General features: G+C 44.1%; 1 protein-coding gene across 1 annotated transcript in view; it reads right to left on the reverse strand.

Annotated features, from left to right (window-relative positions):
- Positions 1-1,824: 1,824 nt before the first annotated feature.
- The window catches only part of PIGN (phosphatidylinositol glycan anchor biosynthesis class N), a 79,250-nt gene continuing 59,971 nt past the window's right edge, over positions 1,825-21,103 (reverse strand). Inside the window, exons 26-30 of the mRNA XM_054583755.1 lie at positions 20,881-20,956; positions 18,437-18,510; positions 16,978-17,020; positions 14,754-14,806; positions 1,825-4,064 (exon numbers count right to left, since the gene is read on the reverse strand). Of these exons, the coding sequence (XP_054439730.1) occupies positions 3,941-4,064; positions 14,754-14,806; positions 16,978-17,020; positions 18,437-18,510; positions 20,881-20,956 (370 nt within the window). The 3' untranslated portion in view covers positions 1,825-3,940. The remainder of the gene's footprint in view (positions 4,065-14,753; positions 14,807-16,977; positions 17,021-18,436; positions 18,511-20,880; positions 20,957-21,103) is intronic.

Below are 21,103 nucleotides of genomic sequence, written 5' to 3' on the forward strand. Positions count from 1 at the left end.
GATTCCGTAAAGCTCCCCTCCCCAAACAGACGTCTCCTAGCACTGTCGTAACAAGTAATCACAGAAGGGGCCGTTTAAAGCTATAGAAATGGAGCCTTTCCCAGTGCTGGAGGGCAGAAATCCTAAGTCATGAAGGCTGTAAGTTTTATTACAAATATTTTCAAACCAGCATGAGCAACTGCAGTAAACATTCAAATGATACATTTACAGACACATTCGAAGCAGGCACATCAATAAAAGGTCGTGGTGGCGTGTCACAGAGGCACAGACAAAATTTTTTAGGTAATGAATGACTTGTGGAATAACTTGGAAGGGTTATAGATAAGTGGGAAGAAACCAAGGGACAATGGGCGACAGGAGAGGTACAAGGGACCTGGAAGGAACATTGCTGAACTGTTCTCTCCCACCGATTCCAATTTAACAAGCGTACACAACGAACATTTTAAATGGAGCTTTGGACTTGTTCCTGTCCTTGTGTTCTGAGAAATGAATCTTAAAATGAACCTTCTTTTTATGGGCTAAGAATGTGATGGAAGGGGCCTGGGGTATCTAACTTAGTCATCAACAGCTCCTCGATCTTGGGAATTTTCTGTTCTAGCGTGAAAACCTTGCCCAGAACTCAGACCGGCCCGGCTTGGGTCAGATACGCACCCCTAAACTAGTCAGCAGTGGTGAGGGCACTGGGAAACCCCGGGGGGCGGGGGGTGCCCCTCAGAGATGCAGCACGGGCGCTGCAGGAGAATGGACGCCAGGCTGAGAATGGCCCAGCAGAGCGCCACGCGCTCACACAGTCCCTGCACTGAACTTGGGGACTGATGGGCACTGCTCCGTGAGGACACAGACATTCGTGTGCAGACAGTTCTAACATGGCTGAGGGCGGAGTGACATGAGGGAGAGAGGACGGGAAGAGAGAAGCCAGTAGAACAGAAAGACCAAGGAATGTGCAAAAATTCAGCTGGGAATCACCATCTACAGCAACGAATCATGGGAAAACAAGACAGTATTTGCTGTGTACTTACTTTTCTGGTAAAGGATGTAAAATGTAAGGTATAAAGACTCAGTCCCAATCCTGACAGGGCTGTAGCTGCTATGTGACGACCAGGATGGCCCCCTGGCAGCATCGAAGGTTCCCGCAGGAACGACCACAGGCCAACAGGCATCCTTTAATGGGGGCAGGGAAAATGGCTAGTGCGTTTTCAAGTTTTCCCACGTTACAGGTAAAAATGAAAAGTTTTCTAGCTCTTGGGAAAACATGATTCAATTAAGCATACAACACCCTCTTTCCATGTGACAAATTGAGGATTTAAGTGCAAAAGCACCCAGGGGCATTTCTGAAGTATGTTGACCTGTCAGAAGGGAGGCTTTGAGGTGGGTTCTGTGGCCAGGGCCGCGGATACTCTTGGCACAGCGCTACCTCCCTCCCTTCACCGTGCCTGTATCAAGTCAAATCCCTAAGCACTGCAACAAATGGGCCTGTTGAACTTTGACGAAGTGTTGCTCAAATGTATTTGATCAGGAAACCCTTTTTATTGTGACAACAATTTGGTAAATTACAGACTGACTGTAGTTAGCTCCCTAAGTCCTGAGGGTTTCCTCCAAGATTTATTCATGGTCTATGTGGCATAACAAGGCGTTTTTGTCTTCCTAACTTGGTATGCCTGCTTTAGATCTTACAGCAATTCCTATTTTAAACCATGTGATTCGGTGACTGTGCTAAGTCTTCATTTGGAGATCTGGTAGCCACAGAATGAAAAAGTATATTCCTTAAACAGAAATGTTTTACTTAAATCTTATTTATTTATATTGTTACCCAGTATAAAAACAAGCATTTCAAAACACTTGAAGATGTTTGAAAAGCTGAGCAATAGCAAAAGCGCACTGAGCTGCCTGGGGTGGTCCTGCGGGGTCCGCACAGAGCCTCCAGGTGGACCCCAGCTGCAGGCACCAAACCCCGTTTTGTAAAGTCAACGGACTCAGAACAGTATCTGAAGAGCGAAATAAGGATAAAGCACGGAGCACCTTTTACAGTGTTGTAATCAAATATTCATCAGTTCTTCTGGGTGAAAATCTGGGAGAAGATGAAAGGCAAAACTGACATAAAAGGAGTTAAGTAAGTGTTCATAAAGTCAAGTATTTCTGGCTTGTGGAAAAAAATGATCAGAAGTCCTCTGAGGCAGTGAGACAGTTCACGGGCTCGCGGTCAGCGTCACCGCCTGCCGCGGCTGCCTCTCAGCTGTCCACCCAAGTTTTACGTCACAGTCTGGGGCACGAGGTCTCACACAGATGTCAGTAGGTCCTTCTTCCTTCTATACTCTAGGGCTTTTGCTGGTATACCACACAGTACTTTCGCAACTGGGTTATAGTTATACTTCATCATAAATAGAAATTAAGAAAGTCCATACTGCCAACCTGATCTTTGACTCTTCTAAATTTTATTTGTTGCAGGGTAAAGGGGGAAAAAAATGGGGGACATCTGTAAAAGTGTCAACAATAAATACATAAATAAATAACAAATTAAATAAAGTAAATTGTATGTGTTCACTAACCTGCCAATCCGAAAGATTTAGTCATTTGTAGAGGGCTTCCTCCTCATTTAATGTGAGTTAGAAATGCTATAACTTAATTCAGAAGCAATTATTTTTTACAAATTGGACTCAGACCAACAAAGCTTAGTATCTAAGTCAGACTCTAGGGGCAGACGATGGGCATAAGGCCAACTCTGCAGTGACATGTAAAGGTCGCTTGATGAAAAAGTTAAATAAATATTACTCTCAAAATATTTTGTCCATAAGAATTAGTTCACAAGTAAAAACTGAAATTTAATGAGAGGACTTTAGGCCTTTGGGCTAGCATCTCACAACCAGTAAGAGAAGCAATGTTCACATCGATTCTCCCGGAATCATCCAAAAGTTTAACCACTGACTTAACTCTGTCCCAGATGCTCCCCTCTCGGGAGCACCCTCTGCCCCCTCTTCTTCCCTCGGCTGCGTTGCTGTTGCCTCTCTCTCTCTCTTGAACCTCCGCCCTCTTACTCTTGTAACTTGTTTCCTGAGTCCACACAGCCCAGGTGGCTCGCCTCTACTGTCTCTGCAACTTTCTAAATAAACTTTTTCTTATAAAAAAAAACAGAAAATAAAGTACCCTGTACAAACCATGCAGAATAAAAGCTATGAGGTTAATAGAAACTGAATTTACAAATAAAAATGAATCCTTTTTTTTTGCCCCTGGACAAGACACACCAAGCATTTTTTACTTTCCTATTTCCAGAAATTCCATGAGACTCCAAAAACAAAAAAAGAAAAGTGAGGGTCAAACCTGCATTTCAGTAGTTGGTTACGGAAACCCTAGAAACAGCCCTAAGACACTTAAGGTACCATGTTGCCTCCTGAAGGAGAATGACAAGCACCCGCAAACACTCCTTTATCTACAGGAGCTTTAGTAAATTTGAGTAACTCATCCTGATGGTCTTTCTAGTGTTACTGTTTAGTAGTTCCAACTATTTGCAAAGCCAGTTCAGAGACTTGGTAAGTATTTACAGTGCCACCTGGGGACCTCCTTCAGGTTGGGCCGAGGCATTGACTTTGGACATGATCAGCAATGTGCCCTGGGGGCGCTTCTCCTCTGCGCACACGGGGAGCTGCGCAGCTGGGGGCTGGACTGTTACCGCTGCTCAGAAACGTCAGGAGGAAGAGCTGCCAGCTCAAGGGGAAAATGAAAATGGAGAGAGCTTTCCCACAGACATAACCACTCCCTGATGCACGCAGAACCCAAAGGAAATGGAAGGCCCTTTATTCCAGATGACCTGTGAGTTCAGAATCCCACATGGAATTTTCTTGATGCCACACGTCACACCCCTCTGCCTACTGAAACTTCGATAAGCTTTTAGCTGAAAAGGACAATGAGACGCAGGATCCAGGTGCTGAAGGGGGGTTCGGCAACATCATATGAGGTGGCTTTTGGGTTTGCCACACAGTCTGAGTTCCTTGGTCGTGAGCAGCTGGGCCAGGCCGTTGAGAAACATGAGAACGATGGTCATGACCATGACAATCACGTAGTGGCTGATGCTGTGAAGGAGAGAAAGAGGTTACGGGCAGAGAGAACACATCAAAGGGCAAGGCCAGGATTCCGCTGAGCAATGTTTCTTGATGTGCATGCAAATACTGAGAATTACAAAGGATGCCAAGGATTTTAAAAGAGATATCAAAATGTTAAGAAACAAAGTTGTTAAAGAAATAGTGATGAATGTAAGTAACAGCTGTAGTATGTTATGAAAATGTCTGATTGGTATTAGCAGTGGCTGTGTCTTTATTACCAACAGAGCTGAATTTCAAAATCTAGCTTTCAGAAAAATAAAAATAATGTTCCCTAATTCTTGGGCCCTGTGAGTAATATCTATAGACTCACCACGTCCACAGGTGAAGTATCCTGACATTTTAGAGCATGCCATTCCACACACTGACGTAAGTTAGAAGTACTTTGAAAGAACTACCAGCGTCAACAAAGAAGAATGTTGCTCAGACTCAAATTCAGCAAAGTCAAAGTTTTAGTCAAGGAATCTAAACAAAGGAGGAAAAAAGAAGAACCTGCATCTCTTTATTAATCTCAGAGTCAAAGCGACTGTCTCCCAGACTTTTGGAAAAAGCAGAAGAATAATGAATACTCTTAAAATTACCCAGTCTTGTTTCTTGTCTATCAGCAATAGTAAATGTTCAGTTTGTCTTTTTAAGCACAGAAATGGTACTGTCTACACACAGCATGGTTTGATGATAAATGTAGAAGTATGGGAAGACACTTAGCATGTAGACCTGACAAACACGCAATAAACCAGGGGCCTCCTGCACCAACACTAGTGCAGGCTGGTACGTTATTTATTGGCGGGGCCCAACGGAGTTGCATTTAACTGACTGCCATTATGATAGATTCCCATGTTTTACATCCTTCTGCGAAGGCGGGAGAATGAGTTGGCAGCCTGAAGGCAGGCAGGCTGGCTGGCGGGGGGCCATCGTTTCTCCCCCATCTTTGCCTCCACCCCCAGCCAGAGAACAGCAGCCCTCTTGGTGCTGGTGACAGAAGCCCCTGCCCAGGGACGGCTCCCGGGACAAGCCCCAGGGGACGTGTGTCCCTGTGGCTGGCAGGGCGATGGTTGGGTGTGTGTAAAACAAGCCGATTATCTAGCGCTATCTAGCGCAACCGAGATAAGGGAAGAGGGGAAGGAGGCTGGCAGGTCTCCCTCCCACCTTTCAGTAAATCCAATCCAGTGTCAAGTGCCGGTCCAGGCCAGACCAAGCCAGGCCCTGCCAGGTAGTCACCCACAGGCAAGCCCGCGCCCTGGCCCCACCTCCCCCACTGTCCAGGGCCAGGAAAGAAGGGCCTCCTACTCTGAACAGGTTTTCTTTTTATTTTTTGGTATTGTTACAGCCTTTAAGCAAGAGCCTCCAACTGGAAAGTGCCCCGGTTTGGTAAGGCCGCCTTTGGAAAGGCCCCGGTCAGGATACTCTTATCTGGAATGGCTCTCTAGGTTCATCTGATAAAGTAAATTTGAAGGAGCAAAGAAGAGTTGGCTGACTAAAAAAACAGAAATTAGACCTAGTTATGTGAAAAATCGGCATCTGGTCTAGGGCAGGCTCCTGAGTTAAAAAAAAAAAAAGAACAAACAAACAATAAAATCTGACCCTTAATTGATAAACAATATTAACATTAAGCAAGGTTTTTGAAACTTTTGTTTTCACTGTGAAAGTAACACGACAGGATCCTGGACCTGCGACGCCTGCCCTGGACTGCCAGGCCTAGAGATGGGGTGACGATCTGTCTTTCTCTCCCTTCTGCACCTCTAGGGTCCAACGCAAGGCCTGGTGGGCCTTCCATTAACATTTGTTAAATGAACAATTAAGGCGTGTAAGGTATAGTGAAAAGAAATCAGAAAAACTTCTGTTCTATATTACCCTGGCAGATTAAATCTGGACTAATGTCAGACTCTCCTACAACAGAAATCACAAACATATAATCAAAATTAAATGCTAAAAAAAAAAAAAAAAAATCCCAAGATGTTTAAAGAAACTAAGAGTCTCTACCAACATGAAGGAAAACTGGCCCCACAGGACACTAAGACACAAAGATGAGTGTCATGCTGGCATTCGAGGCAGTGGTCAGAACCGTGGCAGGGGACAGAGGCCCGGCCACCTGCAGACACAGGGACGCCGCAGCAGGCCCGCTGTTGGGGGCTTGTCTCACGCAAGGGCACAACATCCCCACCCTGACCGCACACCTGTGAATGGCTGTTCTCGGTCTCCCCATTGAAGCACTTAACGTCCTGTCTTCTCAAAGTTCTGTCACCTTCCTCCCCTCTGTGGAGGTGACTTATTTTACTAAGAAAACACTGAGAGAACGAAGAGAGCACCTCTCACCTCACACCCACTAACGCCCCACATCTGTGTCCTGATTTCCTCCCGCGCCTGCCCCCTGCATCATACACACCCCCCCACTTCTATTCCGGGTCCCACTCTGACTATCCTACTACTGGGGGCTTTCCCTCCGCCACTGTGCCCTCCTCCCTCTCTGCAGTGAGCAATCTTCCCCCACACAGCTGTGCCCTTTCCCTCATTCTGCAACCAAAAACTTTCCCAAGATCCCATGGTACCAGCCTGACGCGAGGCATTGGAAATTTAGTATGTCCAAAACCCAGTTCTTCACCTCCCATACCTTCTTCCACCCTAGAACCTTGTCCATCTCTGGAAACGGCTTCGCCACTCACTTGGTTACTCAAGATTGGAAAAAAAAAGAGTGCTGCCTGTGACTGTTTTGTGCTGTGCTGTGACTCCCAGCACATCCAATCCATCAACAAACCCTAGTCACCTCTTCTTCAGAATATTCTCACGCCCCGCCTCTTGTCGCGGTTTTGAACAGTGCTCCTAGTCCAGGCCGCCATCACCCCTCACTCAGGCCCGGCTACAGCCTCCAAGCCAGCCTCCCGTGCCCTCTCTAGGTCCCTGAGGTGCGGTCTCCCCACTAGGGCCACAGTGTGGTTTCAAAACGCGCAGCACACCAGATATGTCCCTGCTCAAGAGTCTAACGCATCGCCTTACGCTTGGAATGAGTTCCCAGGTCCTTACAAATACCTTCAGGGCCGTAAGTGACATCAGTGGGCTAGCTTTCTGAACTCTCCCTACCATGTTTTCTGCCACCACTCTAGTCACAATAACCTCTGAGTTTTCAGAAGTACTAAATGACATGGGGGAAATGGTTACTATAGAAAGTCAACTTAAAAAAACCCCAAGACACCAGGACCTTGGACTGTGTATGTCTGCACATAAATTAGGGCTAAAAGGGTCCACATTGACGTGGTGAAGCCAGGTCCTGAGACAATGAATTATGGGCAACTTTCTAGTTTTTTCTATGTGCTTTCAATATCTTCTTTAATAACCTGGTGGCACATTTTTATGTATGTGCTGCTTACAAATTATGGTTGGTTTAGCCATACAACTCTTAGGTTGCATTCATAAATATTCAACTCTATTCCATTTCTGTTCTTCACAGGGCACTTCAGAATCTATACCAGTTCCTCAGACCAAAATCCTTAATTGAATAAGCTGGGTTCATGGCCACAACTTCATATTCTAAGAAGGTTTACTCCCCAACCAGGGGCTGCCGTCTGGAGTCAGAGGTGTGATGAGCAAGTGAGGGAGTGCAAACAGCCCGATCTAGAGCCTTGAGGATCAAACCCGGCAAAGCCACCTGACCTGGTTTCATGGGCAGACCAGGCCAGGAGGTCAGGGGCCAGGTAGATGAAGCAAAGCCATGAGGACTGTAAAAGGTTACACTATAGAAAGTAGACAAAATGTGGCAGATCCATACACTGGAACACTGTTCAGCAACAAAAAAGAAGAAGGTACTTATAGATGCTGCATTACAAATAAATGCCAGAACTCATCACGCTAAGTGAAGCAGCAGCCAGACACAAAAGGCTATGTGCTGTACAACTGCTTTTACTGACACATCTAGCACAGGCACATCTGTAGAGACAGAAAGGACAGGCTGTACTCAGGCACAGGGGAGGTTTTGGGGGAGTGGAAATGCCCAGACACCAGGTTGCACAACCCCATAATGGTGCTGAAAAATCACTGAATTGATTTTTAAACATAACTTAAGTCACTTATAACCTTAAAGTGGATGAATTTTGATATGTAAATTATACCTCGAAAAAGCTTTTAAAAGAGATTACATTCTAGCCGATTCACATTTTTGTTGTTAAATTTGATATTGCTTTTAGGCCTTTTATCACTTCTACTATTTTAAATTGTTTCAAAATATTAAACATGATGATCTCTGAACAAGTTAAGTTTTGTATCCTCAGATTCAGTGAAAGCCTGTTCATAAAAGACATAGCTCACCATCTCCTTACGATGGCCGCACTGGCCAATTCTTGGCTCCCTTAAGCGGACCCCATCGGCAGGGACAGCTGTGACGCTCATCGTCTGCCTGCAATGGGGCTGTATGGCGTTCAGCTCTGTCTTAGTTCCCATCATCAAGGCCGGGGCCATCTCAGCACAGCAAAGTTAAAGGGGCACCAAATTTCAACCTGAAATGAGTTCAGCGCTTCCCGCCCTCCAGCCATGACCCTTTGACACCATTTAAGCCAGCAATTCTCAGGTGTCCCTGTGTGGTGGTGGAGAGACGGGCCGGGTGTGGAGGGGCTTATGGAATCACCAAGCAGGCCTCTGCGACCTGTACAGCGTGATAAAAGGCTGACTGTGTTGTCCCCAGTGGGGTACTGGGTACCAGAAGCAGGTCGTACTTGTCAGATGTACTGGGGAAGAAAAGGTTGAGAATCATGGATTTTAATAAAGCTTAGTATTCACGGTGAGAGTACAGCTATTTTATGGTACTTAGTAATTACATTTAGGAGGGTATTAATATATTATTGACCATAGTCATAAGTTTTCATTATATCTAAAGAGAAAAGATATTTTAGCTGTCATTCGTATTTTAATAAGGTATAACGATAGTGCACGTAAAAAACAATTCAAGTCCAAATCAGCACTACTATCAATCAAACTGCAGTTCACCTCCTACCAGATACATTTAGAACATAAATTTAAAAGTTTTTATAGTTACGAAAATTACCTCAAAGACATTTTTTTCTCTAGTTATATGCACCTCTCTCAGTGTGCCATATAAAAGTCACTACTCTGCAAAGTTTATGACCTGCCATGAATGAAGATAAAGATCCAAAGAAAAAATACTAAAGTACAGCTCCGTGGGCCTAAAGCAGTCCCACGGCCGGGCGGGCCACGTTTCACACCGTCAGGAGAAGGCCTGGGGCCACAGGCTTCTCCGAGAACACTGGGCCTACAGCCCCGGGTCAGCTGCTCACGCTGACTGCACTCGCCCCTTTAAGAGTTCCAATTTCATTCTGGTAACATGTGCTCTGAAGATGCATTTGAAGCCTACTGGACTGTACCCACAAACAGACAGATTGACTCATGCCCAGCACTGGAGTCTTTATCTGTGAAGAAACTACTAATTATTAACCTGAAACTAACCGCTGAGGAACCTCTCCAACCTATTCTGAACACCCGCTGCAGCCACCGTGCGGACACTAGGAACATTCCAGACACGTGCCATACCACATTCACAGGGTGGGCTAGCTCCCTGTTCCTCTCCTGCACTCTGGGACACAGTCTTGCCATTGCCGTATTTAAAAAGCGACACATTAGTAACAGGACTGCACTCCACTGCTGGGAACGGCAAGCACGAAAGGGCTCACGTTAGGAACTGTGTTACTAGAGTTTGGAGATAAAATCCTCATGAAGAGAGATAACAAGCGCAGGAGCCCAGTTCAGGTTCCCCAGCTCCCTCGGAGGCAACACTGGCAGCAAGTTTGATACTGTCTGCCAGCATCTCAGCTTTTCAAATACACATCCACACAGGAAAATTTAAAAGCAACTCTCACAAAAATAAAAAGCAGGAAAAAGTACAACAAAGTTTTGATATGTGTGAATCCCATTATCCAGGGCTTTAGTTTTTGAATCTGAAAGCGCATTTCTCCCCCATTGTCCAAGCCTCTCCCTGGCAGTTGGTTACATGCTCATGAAGACATGTGAACCACGTGTAACCTGAGCCCTGCACCGCGTGGCTCACTGAGGGGTGTGTGCCATGGCTGCTGTGCAGGACACAATGGGAAAGGAAGGTTCTAGAACCCTAACTCACCAGCAAGAGCAGCAGCAGCAGCAGCACTGGGGCGATCCCCTTGAGAACGCCCAGTTCACTCCCGCAGCTTGCACTTCACTTCCCCACCCCTGCCCCCCACTCCCTGCCCTGCCTTCTGCGACCACCCTCCTTTCCTAAGGGGGCATCTTCGGGCGGGGCAGTAGGAGGCAGGGCAGACAGAACCCGACCAGGAGAGCACGTGGGGGAGTGGCGCAGGCTGTTCACCCCCCACAGGCTGACAAGCAGAGCTGCACTCTGCAACCCTCTGCAGTATCTGCCTCCAGGAAGTCTCTCAGGGCAAGCGCCCCAGTTCACCTGCGGGCCTTGGACCCATGGGGATGAAGCACCGAGACTGAGAAATAGAGAAGTTTCACATAACCCACCAGCCGGTGATGCCTTTATCTAATCTTCCCACCCACTGCGGATTCGAAACGTACAGACGAGGGTGCAATGAATACACCAGGAAAACAGGCATAAGCCAGGGCTGTTCCAGGTAACCCCAGACACATGGCCACAGTAGGTATAGAGCAGCTCCAACTGTAAAATCATCATTACCACGAAATGTTTCCACAGCAGTTTTTACCCTGTCTAGTGTTAACTCTATGCATCGTAAGTCTACGAAGTACCAACACGAGCGCTGATACCTTTCTCTGGTGGCCCATACACTGCAGAGGGGGACCTTCATGGCCTCCTCAGCCTACAGCGTGGTGCTCACGCTATCTCCTCTGAATGATACTCACTATGCTTCACGCCTCTGCAGCCTCTCTTTTGGCTGTTATTTCCTCTCTGATGAGCACTTTGTTCCCACAATAGTTGTATAAAGGAACACTAGGAACAGGGCTGGAGGCACCGCACATGTGGCAAGAGGAATGTCACAGTAGGTGTTAAATGCAAGCTTTGCAATGGCTTGCACAGGTAACGAAAATAAAAATAGCTAAATAAAACTACATCAAAATAAAAAACTCCTCTGCATCAAAGGACACAATTAACAAAGGAAAAAGGCAACCTATAGGAGAAAATACTTGCAACCACTGATCAGCTTCTGTGCCTGCAGATTAATTCTGCTTCTGGAACTTTATGGAATAACAATATGCTATTCTCTTATGTACCTGGCTTCTCTCACTCAACATAAAGTTTCTGAGATTCACCCATGTAGCTGAGCTCATCCGTCGTTCATTTCTTTTTAATGGTAAGAAGTATCCCATTGTATGGATATAGCACAATTCATGTACTCACTCACGTGCTGATGAACATGGGGTCACTTCCACATTTTGGCTATTTTGAGAATTATGTGTTATTATGCACTATGAAAATTCCTGTACGAGTTTTTTCCCTGAACATGTTTTTCCTGCAATTGGGTAAACAGTCATGGAATTGCTGGGTCATAAGTACGTCTCTTTTCCTTCTAGGTCTCTCACCCACAAATAGGATAGTTGCCAACAAGCTGTGTGTACATCAAAGAAATTGCCACGTCACATTTCAGGACGAGCAGGAGTGGTGCCTGCCTCTGCCAGGGGCAAGGGTAGGTGGTGGCCACAAATGCTGGAATGGAACAGCTTCCCTCTGAGGCAGAGTCAGATACACCGTAGCAGGGAAATTCTCCCCAGGCCTTTTTGTCCCGGTCCCTTTACAGGTGTCCTTTGGTTTTTCCCTGGCAGTAACATGCCTGTGGCACCTCTGAATGGGGCTGAAGCGGGGAGGCAGCGGGCTGTGCAGAGCCTGCTGGTACCCACGCTTCAGTCGACAGGCAGGCAGTGAGTCCCGTCAGGCTCCCTGCCCCCACGCTCCACATTCCGGTGTGGCTGAGCCAGAGCTCTGGGCTCCCTTTCCCCTTGGCAGTAGCCACTGACGGGTTCCGGGCTCCTGCCTCCTCGCTCCAGTTATCTGTCTTCTAGGAATGGGTTGGACTCGCACTTGCTGACATTTCTTCTTCCACCCTTTCACTTTTGCTGGTCTTGTTTATTTTATTGGTGTGTTGGTAGGGAGAAGAAAAACGAGGCTCTCCGGCCTGAGACCTCACCCGGAAATGGACGGGTCTGACCCAGGGCGGCAGCCTACTGCTAAATCCTGCCCCGCAGCGACCGTGGCCACGGCTGCCCGCTCGCCGCGCCACGCCGCCTTTTCTTGCTTCACCGCCTGCGACATGCGGGGGACCTCTCTGCTTCCTGAAATGCTCTTTTCATGTCCCCGATACTACGCTCACCTGGCTTTTTCCTGCCTTTCTGGTCACCTTTGCAGTCTCTTCTCCACCTTTCTTGTTCTCCGCCTTGAAATACCAGTGTTTCCTTACGGTGCCACTTTAGACCTTCCTCCTTTCTCACTCTACGCAGTCTCCTCACATCTTGTGACCCGCTTGCTCTTTCAGACCCCCCGTACCTGCAGTTTTAAACTGTCCCTCCCTCGATGAGTCTGCCCTTACCCTGCAAGGCTGAGGCAGGTGCCTTGACTAATGTCCCCATGGCACCTAAGAGGCTCCCCGAGAACTCTTCACACGCCTGCTCCGGAATCTAGCTCCTCCTCCAGCCTGAAGGAGACCATTCCCAGCAACTCCCCTACATACAGCTGGCAATCAGTACACATTAGTTGGATTGAATTTAGATCAGAGATATTTAAAAATGCTTTGTGTTTTGTATATGTTATTACTGGTAATAACAGTAAAATTTGTAGTTTGAAGGAAAAGCCTCAAAGTAAAATTCTTCATTTGTGTAATATAAATTAGTGATGTTGCATAGAAACTAATGATGCGCATTTACATAGGAAAATTATATCCTCTTTATTCCTTGGCACTTACTTGGAGCCAAGTCAATATAGAATCTGCCATCAAAAAGTATCCCATCCGTGTCCATGGGACCTTTCTACATAACACCCAGAAGGTAGAAGCAACCCAGCTGTCCATCAGTAGATACATACAATGCTGTGTTGCTCAGGTTTCAGAAGGAACTTGTGACACATGCAAGAACACGGATGAACCTTGAGGATGTTATGCTAAGTCAAAGAAGTCAGGCACAAAAGGGCAAATACTGTATAATGTCATTTATGAAAGGCAACCTAGGTAGTCAAATTCAGGAGGGAGAAAGAACGGTCGGAGGACAGGCAGGAGTTGTTGGTCAGCGGGCACAGCGCTTCAGCGGCCGGGCGGGGGGAGCCTGGAGAGGGGCCCTGGCGAGGGTTGCGCAACGATGCGAATGTGCTTAATGCCGCCGAACTGTATGTTTTTAAAAGGTTACAGTGGTAAATTTTATATTATGTATATTTTACCACAATTAAATGTAAAAATGTCTCACACGCAAAAATGCTGTATTTTATTACTTTCCAAAAAAAAATTCTGACCTATGTTCAAAGTGAATACAAATTAGGCAAATTATGGAAAGAGTAAGGAGGGATATGGAAAATGCAAGAAACATTATGAAGGATAAAAATAGAACTACAGAATAATGATAATAATAGCTTCCAATTATTGAAGCTTATTAAATGCCAAGCACTGGGCTAAGTGCTGTACATGGATTAATTCATTTGAAGTGAGTACAAGAAACAGGGGAGAGATTAGAGAGGTGAAATCACTTGCTGATGGTCTCACAGCTAAAAAGTAGCAGAAATAGTTCAATCCCAGGTGCTCTGGTCTAAAGCCCACGTTCTGACCCACTATCTGCTTGGACAGCGAGATCAGAGGTCTGGTGAGGAGACATCAAAACTTAGGAGTAATGAAACCAAAGTCAACGATCTGTGGGGTACCTTTTAGGTGCCCAGCACGTACGGAATCAAGGGGATTCAAATCAGATGGGGGAGGCGGACAGGATGGAAGTAGTGAGGCGGTACAAGCCGAGAGCTCCCTGAGGGGCGGGGAGAGACGGCAGATGGTCTGACACCGACGGTCTCACCCAGACCCACACAATTCCTGGCCGCACGAGACCTGAATGAATATGGACTAAATGAAATGAGTCTACAAAAATATATTCTGTCTTCCACTGCATTTGAAAACAGAGAGGCAGAAGGATCAACAGTGCTTTCTTCTTACAGAGAAGAAATGCAACAGATAACAGCAGTCACAGACACTCAAATCACAATGAAGAGGAACCTGGCTTTTCATTCACACCATCCTATGTATATAACAACCTTACAGGCATCGCGTGTTAAAGCGCTCCGATATTAGACTCTAAGAGGCAGATAATGATTACATGCAGTTTAAACTGCCACATAAAATTCGCACTATCACTTGAATGATTTCGTTTTTCTAAAGCGAGATGGAGAGACGATGAGAACACGGACTGCGGAGCCCTGTCCTCCGAGCGCCCGGATTCGGGCAGCACCCCTTCCCACTGCCCTGCAGGCCGCTCCACATTTAACACCTGTGAACACATCATCCCGAAAGAACATGTGCCAACCAATCAATGCCAAGAACTGGAGAGGTGGGTCTCACTCCCAGAGGCTTAAAATAATTGGCACTTGCTATGCTTACCTCAAAAATCAAACTGGCATCTTCTATACTCAGGTATCAATTTACTTTTCCCCTGTATGCTTAAGAATTTCTGTGTGAATATGTACTATACCTTGTTCCAATATCAAGCCAGCTGCCATAATCCTTGACCAGGAAGAAAAAATGCTGTAAAAATAAAACAAAATATGGTTCCATGAAAAAGAAAGGCTGTTTAATTCAGTCAAAAAACAATGTTGTTTTAGGATTATGTGTTTCAGATTTCTGACCCCTCAGAACCACTATAGGACTGGAATCAGTAAAAAAAAAAAAAAAATGATTTTTAATGAAATTTCTACTTGGGCTAAAATGTGCAACAATCTCAAAGCCAGAAATAGCATTACCATTCAATCAAATCAACACAAAAGTGAAATTTGTGAATTATGAGAATTAAAGAAAACTAACTTTAATACAAGGCATTATATAATACCAAAGACCTCAGTGAAAAGAGGCCATAGTACCCATTCATGAACAAGTATCTCCTAACCTCCTACTATGTGCTAACCACTCACTGTGTTAGGTCCTGGTTTCAGGATGTGTATAATCTAATGAACAATCTGGCCGAGTTACCAAGCGCATGTGTGTGATGAGTGTGACCGCCAGCACATGCAGGCCATTGTGGGGGCACCGAGGAAGGGGCCCACACCCCACCTGAATTACAAGGGAAGGCTGCCCCAATAAAAAGTCTAAAAATCCAAGTAAAAAGTGAGAGTCAGGTGAAAGAGGAGGCTGGGGTGCTGTGCGGAGAAGTCTGTTTCTGACTGAGGAGGTAAACAACATAAATGTCAACAGTCCAGGCAGAACTTGTCTCAGGTCCCAGGCTGGGGTAGAGAAAACAGGAGGGGCAGGTGAGAGACGACACCAGACACAAATCGCTTTCGAAGCTAAATGAGCATTCTGACTCTGTACGGAAACAATGAAATCAGAGAATTTAAATTCTCTTCTATTGATATCTTCCCTGTTTGGCACTTCATGGGCAAAACTGAAAGCAGATTTGTTCTAATGTTGTGTGGTCAACTTCAGATATACACAGGCATCCCTTGTTTTATTACACTTTGTTTTATTGTGCTTCAGAGATTGTGTGCTCTTTTTCTAAATAAATTGAAGGTAAGATGGCCTCCACCAGCAAAAAGATTATGACCCATGGTATCGGGATCCTCGCTTTATGGTGGTGGTTTGGAACTGAAGCCGCAACATCTCTGAGGTTTGCCTGCATTGAACGTCCAGTTCAAGACAACACAAAAATGCTCTCATCTAAATCAAATGACTGGGAATCTGATGTGAGAAGTTGCCGTAATTGCTGCCTCTAATTAGTTCTAGCACAGGCTGCTGTGCAGGGAAGAATTAACTGTACCCCAAGAGAGGTCTGTCTTTTGCCCTCAGCTACTGAGAGGTGATTTCTGGGCCTCTGGACCGTCATGCCCGATCAGGAATGTTTTGCCTAGGCGGCCTTGGCCTCTGAACAGTCTAATAATGTGATTTTTGTGGGGGGTTTGGACCACATGTTATCAGTTCTACCTCTACAAATAGTGGAGATTAAAGGTCAGCCATGGGAAAAATACGCTCTTGAGCCCCAATAATGCCTGGGCACCAAGGGTCTGGTGGCCCGGCCGGCAGTGCTCTCTCGTCACACACAAATCCTGGAAGAGCAATGCTGCCCTGACCCTTCAGGGAGAACAGGGCCAGAGCTCCGCGCCAGGAACCCTTCTGGGCCCTGCCCTCTGCGTCCCTTCCCTGGAAGGAACCACACCTGTGTATGCCACAGTCTTCAGCGAATTCTGAGTCCATCTAGTGAGTTATTAAACCCAAGGGTAGTTCTGGGAACGCCCTGAACTTGCAGGGGTAAAAGTACCATCTTCCCACTTGAAAAGCTCTGTTTCTTCTTTCCTTCCTCTCCTCCCTCCCTCCCTTTTTTCCTTTCTTTTCCAGTCTGAGAAAAAGGTAAAAAAAAAAAAAATCATTTCAAGGATGAAAATAATGTATTGCCTAAATCTAAAGTTAGTTTTTCTGTTAACTTCCTATGGAAGTCCATTTCAGACCAATGTACCAATGAGGACTAGGTATAAAATGACAGATTCGAATAAATCAAGAAAGAGGACTTTTGACACCTTAACCAGAGCTCTCTTACTGCCTAAGCCATATCAAAAGAAACTCATTTATATGTGCAAATGATTCAAGCATGTATAACTCAATATCTAAAGGTTTTGCATACAGAAATGCACTCATATTTATCTTGATTAAATTAACTCGGCACCTAGCTTCTCAATCTTATTTATACGGAGTATCCAAGAATGTCTTACCAAAGCCATAATGTCCGATATGACGAGAACCATGAGAAAAAGACTGCAGGGCGGGGAAAAAAAAGAAAAATTATACATAATACAACAGGCACATTTGACAAACACATTAAAATCAAAATGAGCCCTGGCCGGCCAGCTCAGTTCGTTAGAGCATCGTCCCAATACACCAAGGTTGCGGGTTCAATCTCCAGTTAGGGCACATACAAGCAGCAACCAGTAAGTACACAAATGAGTGGAACAACAAATCGATGCTTCTCTCTCTCCATCTCTCCTGGAGGCTAAGTCAAGATCAAGGTGTTGGCATGCACAACACACAAATACAGACACACATACACAGACACATTTTGATGAGGCTTCTACTCCTCATTCCATATGTCCCCAGCTCTTTTTATTTAAACATTAATTAAAATCTCTTCTAAAAAATGCATCCATTAATAAGTGCAAGAAAGTACCATTAGTTACCAGATTTTTATTTTATAAGTATCTTTTACTTATAAAATAAGTAAAGGTATAAATAAAATAAGGTATAAATGCTTTCACTGTTACATTTATATAAATATCATGAAAAATATACAAAATTAAACTTAGAAATCAGACTTTTACTATTTTTAGGCAGTAGGAAAAAACGTTTTTTTATTATGGCGCATGCATAATAACATGCTGAACCCAGCTCAAGCTTAAACTCATCAAGAACATGCAAATCTATGCTAATGTTAGTTACTCCTTTCAGCAATGAATATGCCAGTTTGATTCAATTATAACAGAACAGCTAAGAAATTTCACATTTATCTCAAGTGTCTTTCAGAGAGGCTGATCAGCCCAGTGCTGATGAAGCAGTCTTATTGGTGGAAAAAAACCAATAGTAGCGCCGACAGCTCCCTTTCCAGAGGCCCCTCCGCTTAAGGCTGGCGCTCCAGAGGCTCCCCATGCCCAGGAGGGGCGCTTTCTGTTCTGTTTGTCGAATGCGCAGAAACCAAGACTGAGAAACTACGGACATTACTGACATTTAGAATAGTTAATTCTAAAACATGCAAAACGAAATAATCCTAACACATTAATCTAATACATGTTTAAGAAATAAGCCTCCCCGCAACAGGTAGAATGATAGCCCTCGTTTGCTTTGTAGGCGCAGTTAAATCTGTAACGTACGAGTTGTTCACTACAGTAATTTAACATTTGGGTTTTACTGTTTTGTAAGAAGGCTCTTCACTAGCTTGAATGATAGTCTAATAACATGTCAGGGCTGAGAAAGCACATTTGTCTCCTAGAGGCTCTGATCTACTGACTTCCTCTGAGGAAACTGAACTCTGCTTAAAGACTGAAGTATTTTTTTTTCTTATTTTTGTAACAAACCATCTATGTTACAGTGCCTTAACAGCAATCATATGAAATATCCTCAAATGCTTACTCTCATTTCCAAAAAGTGGCAAACCCCATGGTTCTTAAACATTCACCTTACCTTTTCGATGATAATTGAGTAGTTAACTGGACGGCTTCAAATGCACACATCACAAGGACGAAGGGGATTAAAATCTGTTTAAAAGAACAGCAAGTGATGCCATGCTGGAGCATTCGCAAAGCTTTTTGAAATAGGTGTTATTTCTGTTTATAGAAATGTTTCGGTTCCTCAAATGAATTTCATCTCTATTTGTAAACAGTAAATGCTGACATAAAACCACAATACTAATGACATGTAGAATAGTCAAGATGATTCTAAAATCTACATCATAGCTCATGTAGTATAAACAATAACACACATCGACACACATTCCAAATAAAACCTATTACAATTTTTTGTTCTTCTTAACTCATATTAATGACCATGTTCAAATTATTTCAAGAGGGTGTGAAGGGCACAGAATGGCCAAATCAAATAAATTATGGCACCTTATAATTTGATTCACAGACCCCTGAACCTATCTGGTTATTTAATACTATAACTCCATAAACATGATTTAGCTGCTTTATATTTAATACTACTTTATTTATGTTTATAAAATTCATACCCATTGTAAAAAATGTGTAAAATACAAAAAAAAGTATAATAAAATTTATAGTGGTTGAAAAATCCATAATCCAGAGCTAACACTGGTAATATTCTGAGATACTGTTTCCAGTGACCAATAAAAAAAAAATACACGCGCACACACACAATATTTTTAAAAGGAGGAGAGGGAGAAGATATGGAAAAGACATGTTCATGATGGCATAAGGCCCTGGCCAGCATGGCTGACTGGGTTGGAGCATTGTCCTGCAAACTGAAAGGCTGCTAGTTCGATTCCCACTCAGGGCATGTGCCTGGGTTGCGGGCCAGGTCCCCGGTTGGGAGCATGCAGGAAGCAGCCAATTGATGTTGCTCTCCTTCTCTTTCTCCCTTCCTTCCCCTCTCTCTGAAAGTAGGTAAGTAAGGATTTTTAAAAAAGACTGCATAAGATTCATTTTCAAGTGAAGGATATATGACGAGAATAAAAGTTCAGGGAGACCTCCACTTCTAGCCACATCTGGAAAATGGGTCACTGAGTGTACTGCGTCAGTAAAGCTCACTGAATTAGGAGAGAGGGTTACAATCGAGCATTCTAATCTAGACTTTCATTTTTCTTTTTTTTTCTTGTTTCTAATTAAAGACCCATAGTCTTTAATAGACTGAGGAAAAAAAAACTACCATTATAAAAAATGTAAATTGAGGCTAAGGAAGCAATCATGTTCTAAAATGATCCATTAATAAATGGAATATGAGCTAATGAACAGCTTTTTAACATTTTTTAAAATTACATTTGTGTTAGTGCAGTTACAAAAAAGGTATTAATCCTATTAAGAGATATGTACTTTTAACAATTATTACTTCTGTGATCTGAACAGAGTGCAATCAGCTTTTTGGCCAATATTAGTTACTTTATTCAAACAAATATATACAGCTGGCCCTCTGTATCCACAAATTCCATTGACCATGGGTTGAAAATATTTTGGGGAAAAAAGTTCCATTATTGCTGACGTCCACTATGCAGTTAGGCCTGCAATGGTTGTGTCTGTACTGAAAATGTAGATTTTTTTCATTGTCATTATTCCCTAAACAAAATATTGTAACAACGAATTACACAGCACTTACACTGTATTAGGTATTATAAATAATCTAGAGATGATTAAATTAATCAAGAGGGTGTGTGTAGGCTATACGCAAGTATCATACCATGTTCCACATTCCATAAGGGCCATGGATTTTGGTACCCACGGGGGTAGCAAGGGTGTCCTGGGACCAGTCCCCCTCGGACTCTAAGGGAGGATTGAACTGACTATGTAAAATGTGCCAGGCACTATGGTGGAGGGACTAAGACGAGCACAATGGCCCTAGAGAAAACAGGAAAGCACATGAATTAAATTCCACCAGAGAGTATGAACCCGTGATAAGCTGATCATTAGTCATCGTATTGGTATCCTTAGCACCTAGCTGGTGCCTGGAGTGTTACTGAGTGTAAGTGGTTGATGACACCTTCACTGAATGAATGAATCAATCCTAGGCCCATGGATTATGAGAAAAGATTGTAACATGTGGACAGTCTCGGGGCTGGGAGCGGAGGCTGGGGGAACCTTATGCAGTTCTGATCGGTACTGCACTTCCCCATAGGCTTTCGTCGCCTCTGACAGCACTTCCTGGGTCTGACATAGAACCTCTGCTCTTCTGAGGTTAGTGAGCTTAAGAGTAAAGCAAAAAGATTAGTTATATTGTGGAATAAAGGCGAGAGGGTCCACCTCCCATTCCACAGTATCTGATGAGCTATCTTCTTTCCATGCTATTTGACTTTGTCACAAAGACTATATATAATCTTAATGTCACGTTACAAAATATTAATGTTACAATGAGTTTCATCATATTAATCAGTATCTTAAGAAAATAAGAAAACTGACCTTCCACAGCATCAGAGCTCCCATCATAAAAGGATGGAACACAGTCAGAAAGCAGTAGACAGAAGCAAGATCAAAGCTAAGGAACCAACATAAAGAAAAAATTTTAGAATTCACACTGTAACTTTAAGAGAATGTCTACTAAAAAGGATGTTCACATGAATTTTCTGAAATTTATACTTCCTAAAACACAAAGCATACATTATATCAAGGAATATTATGAAGC

This window comes from Pteronotus mesoamericanus, unplaced genomic scaffold, assembly GCF_021234165.1.
Source record: "Pteronotus mesoamericanus isolate MK-2021 breed Mesoamerican mustached bat unplaced genomic scaffold, CSHL_Meso_final contig_74, whole genome shotgun sequence".
Lineage (NCBI taxonomy): Eukaryota > Metazoa > Chordata > Mammalia > Chiroptera > Mormoopidae > Pteronotus > Pteronotus mesoamericanus.